General features: G+C 36.7%; 1 protein-coding gene across 2 annotated transcripts in view; it reads right to left on the minus strand.

Moving 5' to 3' along the window:
* TENT2 (terminal nucleotidyltransferase 2) overlaps positions 1-19,686 on the minus strand; it is a 34,692-nt gene that overhangs the window by 5,702 nt on the left and 9,304 nt on the right. The window contains exons 8-11 of one of the 2 annotated variants that reach the window (XM_062612351.1): positions 15,513-15,589; positions 13,304-13,432; positions 8,967-9,010; positions 4,732-4,868 (exon numbers count right to left, since the gene is read on the minus strand). In XM_062612351.1, coding sequence (XP_062468335.1) covers positions 4,732-4,868; positions 8,967-9,010; positions 13,304-13,432; positions 15,513-15,589 — 387 coding nt within the window. The remainder of the gene's footprint in view (positions 1-4,731; positions 4,869-8,966; positions 9,011-13,303; positions 13,433-15,512; positions 15,590-19,686) is intronic. The other variant, XM_062612352.1, reaches the window with a different exon arrangement.

A 19,686-nucleotide genomic window follows, 5' to 3' on the forward strand; every position in this document is an offset into this window, starting at 1 on the left:
ATTTCTAGAATTCAATGAAAACTAACATTTTCATTCTAACCCATCACTCTCGCTGTCCTTAATTCTCATAGTAGAATACTTCTGCAGAAGTAAGAGGCATTGTGAAGCACCAAATACTTTCCTATCATGTCTTTTTAATAAACTGTCATCAGCATAAACTTAACAAGAAATTCAGATTAACTGCTCAAAAAACCCCACAAAAACCAAACCCCAAACAAACAAAGGCTAAAGGGAAAAAGTATTTGACTAGAGCATCAAAGAACCTTTAACTGCAGTTCCAGAACATTGGTCATGAAGAGAAACTGACTGCCTTTTCTGAAAGCTTTTTTAAAAATCAGAGAGATCCACGCCAGGGAGAAGAGGTGGGGGTAGGGAGAGGAAGGGCGCTTGGAGAAAGGCATACAATGAAGTTACTTGATCTGTGTTTGGTTAAACCAGGCAGTATTGTTTCACTTTGAACATGTAATGCTTCTCGACTTCCTTTTTCTCTAGGTTATACTTGGCCTGATACCTCAGCAAAAAATATATGCATTTATAATATACTGGTTTAGCCAATGACAACAACAACAAAAAAAGTGTCATTTTTAGCTATCTAAACAGCTTCTAATATGAAACTTGAAACCAGCTACTAATAGCCTCATTAAACCTTCACTAGCCTTGCCTTGGTACTAAAATCTGCCTGAATTAGAAATGAATTGCCAATAGTGAATGATTTGTACATACATTTTAACCATTTTGGCTTGCACAAAATAACTTCGTTGGTGTCAGCATGTCCTGGGTTCAGCTTAAACCACGATACAGCACAAAGCAAATATTCGCTGCATACACACTTTCAGTCCATAAGATAACAATAACCATTTAAATAGCTATTTCAATTATCAGTTATTTCTCGTGTCACTGCCCGTAGCAGGTATGTGCTTCTCATGGAGAAATCAAGAATTGAAAAGAAAAAGACCAGGCATTTCCAGGTGTAACTTGTGTATGAATACACCACAAATAGATTAAAAGGCTTATCTTTCCAGAGCTTTCTTAAAAGCCAAAGCCACTTGCACAAACACACTAAGATGGGTACAGATTGCCAGCATATTTAATTCAGTATACTAATAAACACATGATTCATTTCCTGACCAATTTTACCCTGAAGACAGCCATGAGCAACTGTATTTTATATTTTGTCACAATAATCGTACAATAGTTAGGTTTGGAAAGGACCTTAAGATCATCTAGTTCCACGGCCCTGCCATGGGGTGTAGCCAGTCTTTTATCATGTCCACCAAATACAACTTAATCATTGAGTGATCTCAAACAACTGATACAGAACTTGAAATAACACATTGAGGAGAAGTACCGTCCCAAAGGACAGTCTCTAGGTTCCCCAGCAGTAACTTCAGGGGAGCAAGGCTTTGCTTCAAGGTCTCACTTTGTAAAGAGACAGCCAAGTGAAAACCTGCTGCCTTCACTCACAGAAATGAAATCAGACACTCTTTTCAGAGGGCCTGGTAAACATGGACCAGTTTCCAAATACCTTCTTTTGAGAACACCTCCATACATTTTCTCACTTGGTCACATTCACTGTGTGATCAGCAGACCATTGATAGTTTGAAATACTTAAAGTTAGAATGGAGTTATAAGCATACTTCTAGCCAGCTGTATCATGAGAAACATTTTGCAGACCTGGATTCTTATGGTAAGCTAATTATAAATGTCAGCAATTCAAGCTCTGCCATACATAGTAAGTCCAGCATATGCAGCAATTTCCAAATCACATTTCCAGTAACTTACGAAGGAGAATACAAATTACTTCTTATGGACACACTGAAAACCCCAGAGCAGGACTGTGGAATGGGTCCTGTACGGTAATACATAGTAATCATCAATTTTCTGAAACAGCTTGTAGTCTAAATAAATAAAGCAGATTAAAAGCATAAAGAAAAAACAAAAATTAACAGAGCACAAGGAGATGAACTTATTCATGGCTGCAGAGCATGCAAGGCTCCTCTTTCTTCCTCTGTGCTCTGCTCTTTGGGCCCATCCTGCCTTTAAATATTACTCATTACATCAAGTAAAATAAAACACAGAATCTGAACTGAAATACCTACTGGCCTTTGCTAGAGTAAGGTGGAAATTTAAAACAACCTCTTTTATGTTTAAAATGTGTTTTAAAAATACATCTCCATCTTCCCTTCATCTTTCTGACGAAAACATGTGAAATGGTTGATCAGTTAAGCGTTCCAGGCAAGTGGCATCAATGACTGGATCTGTCCAAAATGACAGTCTCCACACATGATCTGATCATTCTTCACTACATGCTCTTCTTTCAGCAAATCAGATCCTGTGTATCAAACCTGGCAGTGTTGTGTCCTACTCCATAGACAGGAAACTACAAAAGTCACTTTCATGAAAATGGTAGTAGTATTTTCCTTAGTAATCTTTTCATCAAACACATTACAGTTCAATAATGGAAGTTTACTGTCACAGTACAGGTCAATGACATGGCTTAGTGTGAGGTGCCCCTGCCCATGGCAGGGGATTGGCACTAGATGATATTAAGGTCCTTTCTCAACCCTAACTATTCGATGATTCTATTCTAATTAAATGTAACCTAACTTAACAGGCAGCATCTGAAGTATCATCTAAAATTTCTGTACATTAGTAAATATTTTACAGGGAAAGTAAACGCTGAAAAAAAATTACTGATTATATCAAAGAATTATTTAACACATTCAGGAGTAAAATACTAGTTCCTCCATAAAAGGCAAAACCAAGAGCCCTGTGTTATGTGTATTTAAGTCTTATCCTCATTCCCACCTATAACATTTCCATCAGCTGTGGCCTGCGTGACACTGTACTTGCCTCATTTGCTGGCTATCACAGACAAACTCACAAATGTTTAAACATCATGTTCTGCCCACATTTCCCCCACTTGGTCATTAATTTGGATTTCTCTTCTCCAGGCAGTTACTAGGTTTTATGAAACTATACAGACTTTTCTTATCTTCGAGACACATTCTACTCCTTTCAAACAGGATTTATAGTTATCAGGTACCTACAGATGGTTAAGTAAGCAGTACACCTAACTGAGTTCTATTTCTGTAGCCGAAAGTGTTAAAAATAATATAGGTTGCTGCATTAGGTGCATCATTTCCTGATAGATTTCTCAGCCATGTAACGTTTTCAACATAGGAATTCTAATGGGTATTATTTACTTAATTTTTTTTAAACAGAGTATCAAAGGTTTTAATACTTAACAGGTACTTAACACTTGAAAAACAAGCCAGATTTTTTTTGTTGTTGGTGGTGGTTGGTTGTTTTAAAAAAATCTTTTCATCCCTTGAGGTCAGCAACTATCCTATTTTTGTTGTCCATTTTTTCAAACTTGGTTTTAACCAGAAGCTCCCCTGTGCCTCTCTGATTAGGTGATATTTTTTTCCTCATGAACATCATGAAAGATAATACTTAGAAATTACCATCAGTTCAAGTACTGATGGCAGCCTTTTTACTCTTCATATCTCTTAGAATAATGGAAAAGATATTTACTTTCACATATGAGAAGATTAACAGCCTGTTGTACAGACAAGTAGTAAAGGATGCATCTAGTCCAACGTATCTTCCAGCTTCTAGTCCAACTTGATTATCTTCCAGCTGTGTCTTCTAATTTACCTATTTAGCAAACAGCACCTTGGCCAGCTGAAAAGACAGGTACTCAGGACAAACTTTTATGACAAAAGACCATTCCCTTATCGGCAGAGACTGAAGAAAAATCCTTTATGTGAAAATCTCTCAGAATCAGGCGTAAGCATGCACAAAGTGCAATTAGTACATGAATTGCCACAGGCCATATGGATTTAGGTTATATATTACATATGTGGATGTTTTAAGGATTTCATGATCATTTCTAACATTAACTAAAATATGAACACTTCAAAAATTATAATGCATATCTAGTAGTTACACATTTTGTTCTCCTTCCAGGAAATAGTTATGAGGCACATACACAGGACAGCAACATATATGAACCAACTGCCTCAAACAAGTTCTTCAGAAGATCTTTAAGCTTATTGAAATACAACCATTTGATATTTTATACAAGCATTTTTCTAAAAAATTCTCAAGTGACAGTTTGGAAGAATGTCTGTAATATACAGCTTTCTCAGATGCCCTCACAACTTCAGCTTCTCCTTCTCTTCTACAAGAAAAGTCCAGATGCCAAAATTAAACTCAGATTCTAGCAAACCAACAAGGTTAGCAAGCCTTAGCAAGTATATAGGAGAATTCTTCTCCAGGTGTGGCCTAGTGATTTACCTCCTGGTCAGTTACTTCTGTTGACCTGGGAGGAAGATGACAAGTGCAGATACTAATAATTCATTAGTAATCCATACCATAATCTGTAACTTAAACTACCAGTAAGATGACTAGACCTTTCTCGCATACGGCTAGGCAGTTTTAGAATAGTGTAATATAACAAAACCCAGCTACTTTAAAGGCTAAAGCTCTCTAACTTCCAGCAGCTATTTTAGACAATAGGATGTGTGGCTAAGCAGAAGATGTCAGACAGTCTTTATGATTAACGGACATTCCAGTTGCCCTTTAATCTTTTCACTCATTTCCTCTATATTAGTTATCACTCCTGCATTACTGCTGTTCTCTTAAGAGTTATAAAGTGCTGATATATTGAATAGAAGGAATCAAAGCTTTGCATATTCTAAAACACTAAGATGAGCTTTTACTTACTCAAATTCTGTGGCATAATATTTGAAGAAGCCTATTAGCAATTCTCCAAGGCTTGATCCATTTTTTGAGGGGTATGGAGGAATGGCACGTGGAGCTTCATGAATATGATGCAACTGCATAGTAGGATCAAAAGATTCCTGCCAAAATAAAATCAGAGAATAGATACACACACCCCCTCCCTCCCCGAGCCGCAATCCAGATGGATGTATTTGTCACCGTAAAAGAGATGCCTGTCATTCGCTTATTAGAAATCAAGGACAACTTATAAGCAAAGGACACTTTTTCTTGTACTCCTCTGTTGGATGCTAGTTATTCTCCCTGAATTCAGGCAGAATCATCTTGCATAGGAGTATGTGAGACTATCCCTTGCCTCTATTTGCCTAAGAATTTTAACTGAGAATCTTTGAACTGGACTTGCACTTACACACTAGCAAAACCACATGAGCAGAAGCTGAGTAAGGTAGCCTGCACTGAGCTGGCCACAGCTAAGTGAGGTAGGATAGGTGAAGCTAATGCAATTATCACCAAGATCCCGTAACTGTGGTACCAAAACAATCCAAATGGAAGGCCTGACTTATTTTGCCCACAGCATAGAGTAAAATTGGATACGAAACCCAATAGTTCCAGTATGAACCTGCATCCTCCCACTTAATGAGTTCAAGGACTACAACAGCACCTCCTCTAGACAACCTATCTGAAATAATAAAACAGAAATTAGTTATCCAAAATACCCTGAATATACAGAATGCAGCATTTAAGCTGAAGTATGCTTTTCTTGGGGAGGTGGAAAGGAGAGAGAAAAGGTCAGATATTCTAAAAACAGAAGTCACAGTTGCCAGCTTGTGTGCATCTACACAAGAATAAATCAGCATGGGTTTAGATCTGCTATACTGTTTAGGTGTTCATTATATCCTTCAGGCCCTTCTAAAAGACTGGAGTACATGCAGGAGACTGTATGCTCTCTTGTTAAACGAAGAATTTTTAAAGCCTCATGCTACATTTAGAGCAATGTTGCATATTTCAAGAAAAATGAACCGAAGATAGACAACAGCAAGCTTTACATTCACATAAATAAATATATCTATTTAAATGTAGGGACCTATTCAGTCATTATTATATCATCCCTTGCATTTTGAGTAGTTTCAGGCACAACTCAAACTTTACAGTACTAGAAAATCACTGGAAGTACTATACACTGTGATATTATTTCCACATTCACAGCTGGCAGTGCTTCCTCTGAAAAAAGGTATGCAATGAAACCAGTAGGACTGGAAAGTTTGGTATTCCCATCCTATTTTGCAAATTCTAGCAAAAGATCCTGGAATCTTGAGCAATACCTTCTTTGAAAAAAGACTATTCTTTCGGCTAAGAAAAAGTTTCAAGTCTTGTTCTCACATCATATAACTTTACGTACAAAATATTATAGTTAGCAGAGCTCAGAATTTAACAGCTTACAATCCAACAAACCAAAATTGTACAGACAAACATGAAAAGCAGATATGGAGCATATAAAGATCATTAAAACGAACAGTTGTACTTATACAGTACATACAGTTAAAGTTAATCAGACAGGTATTAAAGTCACTCCTTGCCCATTCCCACAGAAAGTTGTAGAAGAGCCACAAAACCTGAACTTAGTATTAGCAGCATAACAACTCATGAGGCAATGGACACCAAAAGCAAGGAACAAGACCAAGGGCTGCTGACCTCCATACAATACAAGAAATGCAATTCAATTACTACAACAGATGTCTACTAAAACAAGTAAGCTAGTATTTGGAGGCCACAGATACTTCTGCAAAGGAGAACAAGGTGGATTTTTTTTAAACTTTGAATGTTCAAAAAAAACTTCTGAACTGCAAGAAAAATCTGCCACCACAGAAACGCTGGCATCCTGAGCAGCTAGAAAGTTAGACTTTGGGATACTATGTTCAGAATAATAAATAATCTATTTTCTTTAGCAGTATTACAAGCTTGGGGTGAACGTCTATTTCATTAACTGCTAACAAGTCTTATTGAAAAAGTATTGAAAATTGTATTTGATATCCTTCTGTTCTTTGTTGTTTTCTGGATGTAAGCATATACACACCGACACACATGCATTTCCCTTTTTTGCTATTAACTTTTACTACAACCTCTATTTGCTATATTGCCTTTTGCTATTACTGTAACTGTTGAAGTGCTTTCTTATTATTCAAATGCTCTACAAACACTAATGGAAATTAAATAGTTGTGATCAATATACAAATCATGAATAAAGTGTCCTTAAGGTCAAGACTGATAAGTAAAAGCAACATTCTCTGTAAGCTTTGACCTCTGGCGAATACACAGGCAAAACATTTCAGAAACCATAATGCCCATGCTTTGTAACAAGACCAGAATTGCTTTGGCATATTTCTCATTTTCACTTCAAAATTCTTTGCAGTATCAGTATTAAGAAACTGTAACTTTCACAATTCAATTATTTTTGGTTGGTTGTTTCCATTAGGAATACATATCTCCCAATTTCTAACACACTTAAAAAAAGTATTAATCCATAGTTTTGATCTGGTTTTATAGTAATCATGTATAAAATATTATTCTTATTTTATTAGCAATCCTAGAAAATTTAGTCCAAAGGCAAGGTAATTAACAACAGCAACAAAAAACCCTACTTTGAAAAGGGTAAAAAAGCTATTCTTACAACAGTGTTCCAGAAACACAGGAACCTGCAAGTGATTACCACTTTCACATGACACAGGATAAACCCTTACATTTAGTACAAATTCATTAGATTTTTCAGCTTATGATATTGTATACTTGCTTTAATCATTTTCAGCTTATGGTATTGTATACTTGCTTTAATCATTTAAGTAATTTTATATAGTACTCAGAAGGCCTGTATACAAGTAAAAACCACAAATATAAATATTTGCATTATTTTAACAAAGAAGTAAAAAGTTACCAATTCTTACAGTTGTTTTCTTTAAATTACATGCTGCTCCAAACTTAAAATACTACAGCATATGAGATTTAAGCAAACATAATTAGCATATTTAGCAATTCTAAAACCCCATCAGATAAAGCCAAGTGTACAAGAAATGAAACCAAATGTACAAGAAATGAAGAACAGCTTTAAATGCTTTTGAGTGCTGACAATGAAGAAATAAGAAGGTACTTAGTATGGTAAAAGAATCAGAGGAAAATATAAAGACCATAAAGATTTAATACAGGTATGCCTACATAAGTTTACAAAATAGAAATAAAACTGCAGTACTATATCTCAAAGCTTTCCTCTGCATTTGATTAACCTAATTACCCAAAATGGCTGACACCACAGTATCTCCTCCCTGATGTACAGTGTCATCAAATATTCCCATTTCAGCATTATAGGAAATACATGCAAAGAAAGAATGACTTTCTGATACTACCTCAGCACAATTTTCAGGAACAGCAGAAACCAACATAGGCAGGGACACTGAACTACGGCAACTATATATAAAGAAAAATTTTAAAAGTGGCATATGACAGGAAACGTAAGGAGGAAGGAACTGAGAAATTTCTGTTAGTTACAGCACAGAACTATTCCACAACAGCTCTTTTGTTTCCAGACAAATATTTAAGATGCTAGCTCTTATTTCTAGGTAACCTTCCTTAGATTAAGTGTCACTAATTAGAGTCCTAATTCTGCAGAGGATCAAAGCATACTGATTCACAGAGTTCTCTGGAGATCAACAGGGTATGATGTGCACATAACAGCAAAGTACCACAAGGTGTTTTCTTGTTGGACTAAAGTCCAATTTTGTGAGGTCTCAAAGGTCTCCTTAGTAAACATCTATCATTCATTCGCTGCACTCAGAAATATCAGGCAACTCAACAGCTGTGGGAAGGTATGGAATTCTGAAACACCACAGTTGGATGGAAAAATGTAACTTGACATATTATGAAATAAGAATCATAAAGTTACTGATGACCCAGGGATATTTTCAGGCAAGCATAAAGAGAACTAGGTCAGTGGCTCTCATTAGCACTCATTTTCAACTGCATGTGAAATTTTCTCATATGTAACAGGCTGTTTTCACTAAAAAAATTATCAAAAGCAGCAATAGCCTTTTTCATGCTTATATTCAGTGTATTAATGATAAGGCTTACAGACTGTGTTTAACTTAATCCACTAGTGATATTTAAGAGTTCATGTATTTTAGATAAGCAGCTTCATACACATTTGAAACAGTAAATTCATAAGAAACACTTACTGGGTAAATTTTTTGGAGAGATGGAAGGACAGGTTCAGGTAGGGCTATAAAAAAAAAAAAGAAAATAAAGTTGCTGTGATTCAAGTAATTCACAGCAAACAATATCGTATCAACTACATTAAACTGTTGGACTGAAATTCCATTTAAAAAACATAGAATCATAGAATGGTTAGGGTCAGAAAGGACCTTAAGATCTATATATTTCATGCATATTGTAAAGTAAAAGTTATTCAACAAATCTTTCTATTACTATATTTTGTATATGGGAGTACAAGGAGTTAATTCAGCTAAGGGAAGCTGTTACTCAGATACCGCTATCTGTAGAAGACATGAAAAAATTTACAGCAGCTGGGTACAACATCACTAGAAGAAACTCATCTAGATTCCCCAAATTAAAAAAAAAAAAAAAAAAAGCTTTACTCATTTTTTTTTCCTGATGTCTAACACATTATGATTCTATCATAGCATAGGAAGTCTCCAGATACTGCAAAAGCACACATCATTCTTCAGCTGCAAAGTATTACATACTGTCATAAGTAACCTAAAGATAAAATGCCCGAGATACATAGTAGGCATTGCTAGCAAAATCCCCTCAAAATACATAAAAAGTCTAATGCTGTTAACTGCTCTACTAAATGGCAAATAGGTTATAAAGATAAGGCATATATTAATGATACCAACAAACAAAATGAACTGAACAGTTTTAACTTTCATTAATGTTGTGAATGGGGAGAGCATCTATTACACACTTAATAGGGATATGAAGAACAAGGAGAAAAAAAACAAAACACAAGACCCTGTCTCGCAGGTTAGGTGGTCCTACAGATCGACAGAAACAAATCCGAAAGTATTCAGATCCCACTCAAGCCTTACAGCAGCTAGAGAACTGTTAGAGCACTCCTCATATTAAAACTTTAACATCATGTTATCAGCATGTTTTTGTTAGTTTTTTAAATGATTTGTCTACGTCATTCACTAGGAAGAATGATCTTAAGTTCAGCATACAGGATTTTGACCTGGCACTTAATTTACCCTTAAGACAAGGTGTCATAGGGGAAGAGATGTTACAGATCCTTTTCCCATAGGGACTTAGAAGCAGAATGACAGAATTTTCAGAATGTGCTTAGGTTATCTTCAAAGAGTATACTATATTAGCTAGTGGGATTGCTCAGAATATGATCACAGCTGCTTTAATATTTTTATTTTGTTTGTGGGTGTTTAAAAATATGCAAGAGCATCTTATTTCTGAAGCATCTTGGATAATTTCCAGTTCTCTGCCACACTAAAATAAAAGGAAAAAACCTCTGAGCAATACAAGCAATCAAGACATTTTATCTTGGTCTGTATGCTATACTAAGAGGATGGAATTAAGGGTAAAAAACTTATCACCTACCACTAGCATTTGCCACATGAATTTTTATTTTCTTACTGTACAAGATAGTTGGACCTGTCACCTGGAGGGAAGTTCATGTACAAGACACTGACCTATCTACAAAATAAACTCACAACATGCTAATTCTAGGTCCAAAAACATCTACAAGTATAAGAACATGGAAATGGATAAGTAGTAAAGGAAAGAAATTTGCCTAGTAAAGACAGGGACACTATTTTCTGCAAAAGGAAGCTTTAAATTTTAGTTTGTTTACCCTCACCAGTAAAATCTCTATTAGAAATTCTGCTATTAGAAATTCTATGACTAGGACACAAGCTACTCTCAGTAGCATCACATGCATGTAGCAGAAATGTAAAACCCCCCAAAGCAACACAACTACTACAGGTTAAAATCTGCACAAGAATCTAATTAGCTTCTGCTAGATACACATCCAGAGCCACACGTCAGTCTTTTTTATCACAAAAGGCTGACAAAGGCACAGGTAAAAGGCTCCTCTTTGGTTTGCAGACTGTTGATCCTTCCCAGGCAGCTAACTGATGACAGTTTAGGATGAAAAGGATTATTTGAACTTTTTTTTCCCCCTTCACTGTAGTGACAGCTGTGGCAGCTGCCACAGACAACTACAGCAAATGCCCTCATGCTTGCAGGGTTGTTAACGTTCTGGCAAGCCCACACATTTATACTTCCTTGTAACTCCTACATGCTTCCCTTTTGTGAATTACTTTAATGCACAGCTCAGTAATTGGCTATCCGTGACTGCACACAGCACCCAATACAAGTCTCTAGAGTAACCGTGATACAATGAAAATAAGATTTGGAGAATAAATCTCCAAGTAAAAAGTCCTATTTCCATTAAATGTGTAATACTACCAAATGCTTACCAAGTCACTGTTAAGATGGTCACTAATGCCTAGATGTATCTTTACTACGTAAAGATTCTTTTTCTCTTCTGCTCATGCTTCACCTTTGCATAGAAATCTTCACATCCAGAATCACTTTGGCATTTTTAAAGTTCATTGTATTTTCATCTCCTCCGAATCAACATTTTTTGTTTGATTCCCCTCTTCTCCTGATGTGTATTGAGGGTCTACATTGAAGTACTTCATCACCTATAGTATGGTTTCAGAGCTGTGACCACAGACTTGGCCACATTTTCTTTCCACAGAAACAAAGAAATCCATGGAATTCCACCACAGCAGATGAAGAGAAAAAAACCCAACACAGTCATTAAGTAGACTACCTTATGTCCTACTGTCCTCATGACTGGTAACATTAACAACAAGCGCAAGTATGGGCATCAAAGAATTCAGAAACAATCAAACCAACTGTATCTCAAATACACAGAATGCCCTTCTAGGTCCCTCTGCCACACATATACTGCTCAGCTGAAAGCAAGCCATCAGCTTAAGTCAACTATCATGTAAGGCTTTCCACTCTAGTACAGAGTGGGTGTAACACAATCTCGAGACCCACAAATAGTTGACTATCCACTCTACAGCTAGTATCTACTTTCCAGGCCAAACAACCTGTCAGAAGAGTTAAACATTGCTTCTACCCAAGTCAAAAAAAAAAAACCAACAAAACACAATCCCCCAAAAAAACGAACAAAAAAAAAAAACCAACCAACCAAACAAAAAATTAAAATCCACACAAACCAACAAAGAGGAAAGATCCAAAGTAAGAGCCTACGTAATTTGTCCACAGATATGACCATAAAACATTAATAACCAGTTGTCATTAAAATGACACAAAAATAATCAGCATGTTACAAAGAAGTTAAAATAAAGATGCAAAATAAATACAAGCAGCAAAATACACAGTTTATACTACAAAACTAACAAGAATTAAGAAAATATTTCTACAGACATGCTACACCACAAGATGTACACCTCTGGGGTTCCTTGTGCTCCTTTCTAAAGACACCTGTCCTGCAGTAAAACAAAAAACTCATGCTAAGCTAAACAATCTATTAAATGATGCCTTAAGTCTTAAGCAAAAATTGCAAACTACAAAAATCACAAACATGTGCTTCCTTTAATGAAAGGAGGAAAGACAGGGATAAGCCAGGCTGAATGGGCCTTTGAGCAGCAACCTGGTCTAGTGGAAGGTGTCTCTGCTCATGGTAGGGGGGGATAGAACTAGATGATCTTTAAGGTTGGAACTAGATATCTTTAAGGTCCTTTCCAACCTAACCATTCTGTGATCATCATTCTATCAGCTTGTTTCAGTCTATTCCTTGAAAACATTTCTGGACTGCATGGGTTTGTTGAATTTCCAGAGGTAAAGCTCTCTAGCTCCACATAGATATTCAATGTTTCAACATACTGAAGTAGCAAGAAAAGATACTGCCACTGACAGGCAAATATCCCAACTTTTGGGTTGGGATACAATGGTCTTTGACATCTGTCACCTTACAGAAGACACTAATCAGTGGAAAAATGTAATCACATGGTAGTGCATTCTATACTCCCATGTGTCATTGAGGACACTGTCTTCCATGTTCAGTCCTTCAAAGGATGACAGAAAAGTGACCCCACAGCATTTGTTATCCCTTCGAATTTTCTTAGAAGTTCCCAAATGAAACCTAACAAAACAAACCCCCCCAAATTATGTTTAGGTTTTTCCCTTTCTTAAAAAGCAGATTTTTGTTAACTAGAAATTGAGTTTTAAAAGAAACACAAGTTATACAGTATCCTGCAGGCAAACTGACTTTTTATTTTTCAACCTTTCAGAAGGTGGCAACTCTGCCTTCAGAGAACAGGTCAACTTGCAGCATTAAGGAAATGGGAGTAAACCCACATTACCTCTGTATTTTTCTGTGTTGAAGATGACTCCTGCCAGTGTTTAATGTTATTGAACAGGAGAACTATATAAATATGAACTTACAAAGGGCAGTTTCAACATGTAAAACAATAAAAATATATATATATATATATATACTTACTCTGTAAATAGTGCAAAACCATCAACACAAGACTATAGCTGCTTAAAGTACCACGACTGGCATCATTTATGTCATGAAAACTTGCCCACTTCTTAATAACAAGTACTAATGGACGAACTCGATTTTCCACTGCAAGTAAAATAAATACATCACAAAAATACCCACATTTAACTAGACAGCAATCAATGTTTGTTTCTACTTGATCAACACAATATTTTTTATTCCAAAGTTATCTTTTTTCCATCATTTTATAGAATTTATTTAGTTGTTCTACAATTACTATGCACCTTATAAAAATCAGAAAACAATATTTCCATTTGAAAACACATTACAAGGGGTATGTCAGGTAACTTGCAGAAAAGACAAAACTGGATGCATCAGTCAATGCAGCAGTGTCACATTCTACTTTTAAGTTCTGTCCAGTTCATTATACTAATTTTCCTAATTAACTTGAAGTCAGGGCAAATTACAACTGATTTTTTTTTAGGTTCTAAAAACCTCAAGGGCAGCGAAAAGAACTCTCCCAGCTGGAGGACACAGAGCTCATTCTTAAGTTTTCCTCAAAATCTATAAAAGTAGTAACCCCTGCATACAAACATTAATTTTAAATTTGCCTTGGCTTCAATGGCTTTTATGTAGATGAGACGTTAGATGCAAGAAGTCATCAAATCAAGATATATGCTTTCATGAGGAAAGACATAAATACAGCCATATATCAGGAATGATCTTCCAAACTTCTGAGGAATATCGACAGCCTTTTAATTAAAGTAGCAGTCTGTTGCAGGGAGATGTCACTCACCATCCTAGAGTACATTTAATTTATTATTAAACAGGTCCAGCTCCCACAGTTTCTCCTCACAAGAGAGATGCTCCAACCCCTGATCATCCCTGTGGCCCTCCGCTGGACCTCCTCGAGTAGCTTCTTGTCTTTCTTGTGCTGAGGAGCCCAGAACTGGACACAGTTTAATTGAGTTGCAGACATGCCTCCTTAGGCAGAAAATTGGTAATACAACAGCACAGACCTCAGTTTCTAGCTCTGCTTAATCTACCTGCATTATCTGTGGATAAAATTAACTAAGTTACTAATTATATATAAAATATAAATTAATAAATTTATAAAAAAAAAATTATTGGCCTCATAAAAGTGGACAGCAATGCAGAACAGAAAAAAAGGTGGGACACGAGTACCCCTTCCACTGCTCTTTTCACAGCTGGAAAGTTTTCTGTCCTACAGTGATTTGCTGAGAGGAATAAGGGACATTTCCGTAACTTTTTTAAGCCTGGGAGGAAATCCTTTTCCAGGCATATGCCTTCCTGAATATATGAAAAAAATCACAGTTAACCAACTGATCCAGGACAAGTTGCAGACTCTCCTAGTAATGTGAATACAAAACACTGAAACTACTCTGACTGAAACATTAGTAAAAAGTTAACTAGTAAAGGTAACTTCTCCTAATCACATTCTACCCTAAATGGAAGTATGCAAGAGCTGAAGAAGGTGGTAAAGGAATAAGGAGTATCTGGGAACCGCAGATGTCCAGGATAGGCTACAGTTAAACTAACTGATAAATAGGAGGATTATTATGTCTCTGGTGCTAATGAACCAATTAAACTGGTATGAGCATCTACTGGGCGTGCTTCAAAGGCTGCCAGAAGTGATGAAGATTGTTGGAAGAAGTAAATGACCCTCAGAGACCACCACCACAGTTCTGTTAGCATGCGGGGAAATTTCTGGAAAATTATGTAATCCATACATAGCCTCATGAATATGTAGGTATGCCCAGTGACTATAAAAGGACGGCTTGTGTGGCAACTGGGAGACACACGTTAGAAGGAGCTATCCCCCATGTCTCCCGGCGCCGCAATAAAGAATACCTGCTTGTCAGCTTGAAAACTTTGTTGGCAAGTTTGTTCCTGGAGTTTTCTCCGAATCAATTAGCACCCTTGTAGTATAAATGCGGACCTTAATATGAAGCATCTTTGTTATCTTCTGAATATAATATTCAATTAAAAACATATATTGGTTTTCTCTATTTATTTAGAATGAGTAACATGAATGTATCTTGAAACTATCTGATGCAACCAATTAGGTAATGTTACATATATAGTAACCTAATATACCCAACTGAGCTTTAATAGTCTATTAATACCAAAATGTAATTTCAAAAAGCAGAATTTATAGAAACAAGAAAATACATTAAAAACTTACTGTATGCATAGGTTCTCAAAAGGAATGTATTTCTTATTCCCACAACACTGTTCACATTCAAGTCAAACTCCACACAGCTGTTGGGAAGGAGAAAACAAAAAGAATCAGATATCATGGTATTAAATTTCAGAGTATTTATTACCTGCTTGGTGATAGAGGTGGAGAATATAACTTTGTGATGGTACTCTAAAAACTGTCTTCAGAGTTTTGATGCTGCGATTTCTACTCTGAATTTTTTTATAGTACTTGAATCACAGAATCATAGAATAGTTAGGGTTGGAAAGGACCGTAAGATCATCTAGTTCCAACCCCCCTGGAACCCCCCACCTCACACTAAACCATGCCACCCAAGGCTTCGTCCAACCTGGCCTTGAAGACCACCAGAGATGGAGCATTCATAACTTTCCTGGGCAACTCATTCCAGTGCCTCACCACCCTAACAGGAAAGAATTTCCTCCTTATATCCAATCTAAACTTCCCCTGTTGAAGTTTTAACCCGTTACCCCTTGTCCTGTCACTACAGTCCCTAGTGAAGAGTCCCTCCCCAGCATCTCTATAGGCCCCCTTCAGATACTGGAAGGCTGCTATGAGGTCTCCGCGCAGCCTTCTCTTCTCCAGGCTGAACAGCCCCAACTTTCTCAGCCTGTCTTCATACGGGAGGTGCTCCAGTCCCCTGATCATCCTCGTGGCCCTTCTCTGGACTTGTTCCAACAGTTCCATGTCCTTTTTATGTTGAGGACACCAGAACTGTACACAGTACTCCAAGTGAGTGAATTCCATTGTTAGAAAAAAAATATACTTGTTGGTTTACAAAAAGAATACACACAGATCCAAATTTAGACCTTAGGATAACTAAATATGCCAAATTTTGATTTTTAACAAATCTTCCTCCAAACTAGACTTGCACTACATGATTTACTATGGACAACTTTCAAAGCCAGGAAGGATTCTGAAGTGTTAGTTTAGAAAAACATGCTGATGAACTGTGATAGAGAACTGGAAGAGGTCAAACAGTAAGACTCTCTTTTTTGCAATGATTTTCAGAGATAATCAGTAAGTACTTTAAAACTAGAAATGTCTACTAGTAAACACTGCATGTTTTGTGATAAAACAATTTTCATTAACTGTTTCATGCTGTTAGCAGCAAGTAAGAAAGAGGAAAACAAGCACTCCCTGCTTTATTTATATCACAATAAGTTTGAATCTCATACCACATCTAGAGCTTAATGACACACAATACTAAAAAAACAGATATTAAATTCATAGTCAGTAAGCTACAGCAACACCGTATCTCCCAACAAGAGTAGCCTATTATTGACAAAGAAGTAGCTATTTGCAATGTACAGCTATTTCCATTTTATTCATCCAAGCCTCATTCACATAGTATCTTCTTGCTTGAATACTCCTTTAGATTGTTTTGAATTATTGTACTGAGTTTATTAAACTGGATAAAATATTAATGTGATGCCCATGAAAGTTTTTTTATACCATTAAATCTAGTAAGTTGTTCTTTGCATCAAAAATACTACATAATTTTAAACATGAATTAATATCAAGCATGACTTTTAGATTTAAGAGCACAGTACATAATAGAATAGGAAATAAACAACCTAGAGCTACTGTTTGACATTTGTAAAAACAAGCATAAACACCAGTAATAATATTAGTTGTATGTGCAAATATAATAAAGAAAAATGTTAGGCTGCATGTGTAATTCCAATTAACCCAAATTAACAAGATTACTATTTACTAGATACTGATTAAGCAAGTTCCATTGCAGTTATTTTGTAATTTAATATGAACATTTAATAGATACTACAATTATGGCAGGTGAAGATTTTGTACTGTTGGGACTCAAGTTCTACTAAAAGCACTACAGGAGAAAAAAAAAAAGTTAACTGCACATCGAATGTGGTAGAAGCAGTTTTTGCATCCTCTGTAGTACAGAAATCTTGTTAATTAATCAAAGGCTTGTCTGGCAGCAGAATCTGCATTCAAGATATGTCTTTAGGTACAATGGATCTTCCTTATGCTACAGCGCTAGAAAAAAAACTTTAAGATGAGAAAGGAAAACAAACACAAACTGAATGCTTTCTCATTCACTAAATCAAGTGGGAAATGGCAATTTACTGGAATATATGGACCATTGGCAACACATTAGATCCAGATGCAGAGACACCACCCATTGAATTCCACCATATTCTCCCAGCAGACAAGCATCAAATCTGGCTTTTACAGGGAGCTTGTCATGTTTAGTTTCTGGTTTTGGCTAAAACAAGCTTAGGGTACAGAATATCCAACCCATTTTCAAAACCAATGTGAAGAATGGAATAAGCATGCATGTATATAAGTCCATGAAAGACAAAGGCTGGTAAGAAATTAAGAGACTGAAAATTGCATAAAAAGACAAAACACAGGTGAGCCAGCAGGTTAAGTAATATAAAGATAACTGCAAAGAGGTGTAGGGGGCAAACCAACCAAACCAAACCAACCCATACACCCCAGCCCCCAAAAAAGACAACCCACTCCAAACCAACAGTCCCTTCCACCCAAAAAAAACTCAAAACACTACAACTCAACCCAAAGTCATGTCATTTCCCACTGCTCCCCTCTTCCAGAAAAAAAATGGAGGAAACCAGATGGTGAATAGTACTGTGGGTTTTTTCCTTCTGAAAAAATATAATGGGCAATTTCTAGTTTAAGCAGATTATACATTGATTTAGTAGGAAATAAAGAATTCTTTAAATCCTGTCTGTAAGGTATATGAATATCATGACTGTTACCAGCTGGATTTTTGTTGGTGGGTTGTTTTTTTTTTTTGTGTTTTTTTTTTGTTGTTTTTTTGTTGTTGTGTTTGTTTTTCTTTTTTGTTTGGTTTGGGTTTTTTTGGTTTTGGTTTTTTTTTTGCAAGTGGCGATAGTATGGACTACAAATGCAGAAACAGATTGATGGGGTTGGGAAGTACCTCTGAGATCATGCAGCCCAACCTCCATGACAAGGCAGGGCCCCCTAAAGCACGTTACACAGGAACACATCCAGGTGGGTTTTGAATGTCTCCAGAGAGGGAGACTCCACAACCTCCCTGGGCAGCCTGTTCCAGTGCTCTGTCACTCTCAATGCAAATAAGTTCTTCCTTGTGTTGAGGTGAAACTTCTTGTGGTTTGGTTTATGGCCACTGCTCCTCGTCCTGTCCGTGGGCACCACTGAAAAGAGGTTGGCACCATCCTCCTGACACCCACCTTTGAGTATCTATATGCATTAATGAGATCCCCTCTCAGTCTCCTCTCAGCTAAACAGGCCCAGCTCCTGCAGTCTCTCCTCATATGAGAGATGCTCCAGAGGCCTGATCATCCCTGTGGCCCTTCACTGGACTCTCCAGTGGTTCCTTGTCTGTCTTGTGCTGAGGAGCCCAGTTCCCCAGTATTGATCCCTGAGGAACACCATTGACTACAGGCCTTCAACCGGATTCTGTTCTGCTGATCACAACCCTCTGAACTCTGCCATTCAGCCAGCTCTCAATCCACCCCACTGTTCATTCATCTAACTGCATTTCCTAAGCTTACCTATGAGGATGTTATGGGAGACAGTGTCAAAAGCCTTGCTGAAGTCAAGGCAGATAATATCCACTGCTCTCCCCTCGTCAACTACCTTGCCATGTCATCATAGAAGTCTTAGATTGGTCAAGCAAGATTTCCCCTTGGTGAACCCCTGCTGACTACTCCTGATGACTTTTTTTCTTTTTTTTTCTTCTGCATGCTTGGTGATGACCTCCAGAGCAGCCTGTTCCATCACCTTTCCAGGGATGGACATGAAACTGACTGGCTGGTAGCTGCAATAACCACTTCCATACTTAAGGCTTCTTTTTAAAGTTTATTCTCCAATTTAAAATTGCTACAAAATCGCTACTTATTCAGTATTTGTATCAGGAATTTACTACTTCATGTGCACTTTATATAGTATATATAGCTGTATAACCCAAACTTTGGCTTGACAAGTTCAGCAGTTTCAGAAAGTGTGGGAGAAACAACATTTGCATTATTAAATGAGAAAGAAGATAAAAATTATTCAAACTTTTAAAAGGTAAGAAAGTATACAGAAGTAAATATGGAAACAGATGTAACTGAAAGTATAAAGAAAAATTCTGACAAGTGTTACATAATCTCAGATGCAAGAA

This window comes from Pezoporus occidentalis, unplaced genomic scaffold (genome assembly GCF_034315485.1).
Source record: "Pezoporus occidentalis ecotype Australia unplaced genomic scaffold, CSIRO_AGI_Poc_V1 ctg16, whole genome shotgun sequence".
In the NCBI taxonomy this organism is placed as follows: domain Eukaryota; kingdom Metazoa; phylum Chordata; class Aves; order Psittaciformes; family Psittacidae; genus Pezoporus; species Pezoporus occidentalis.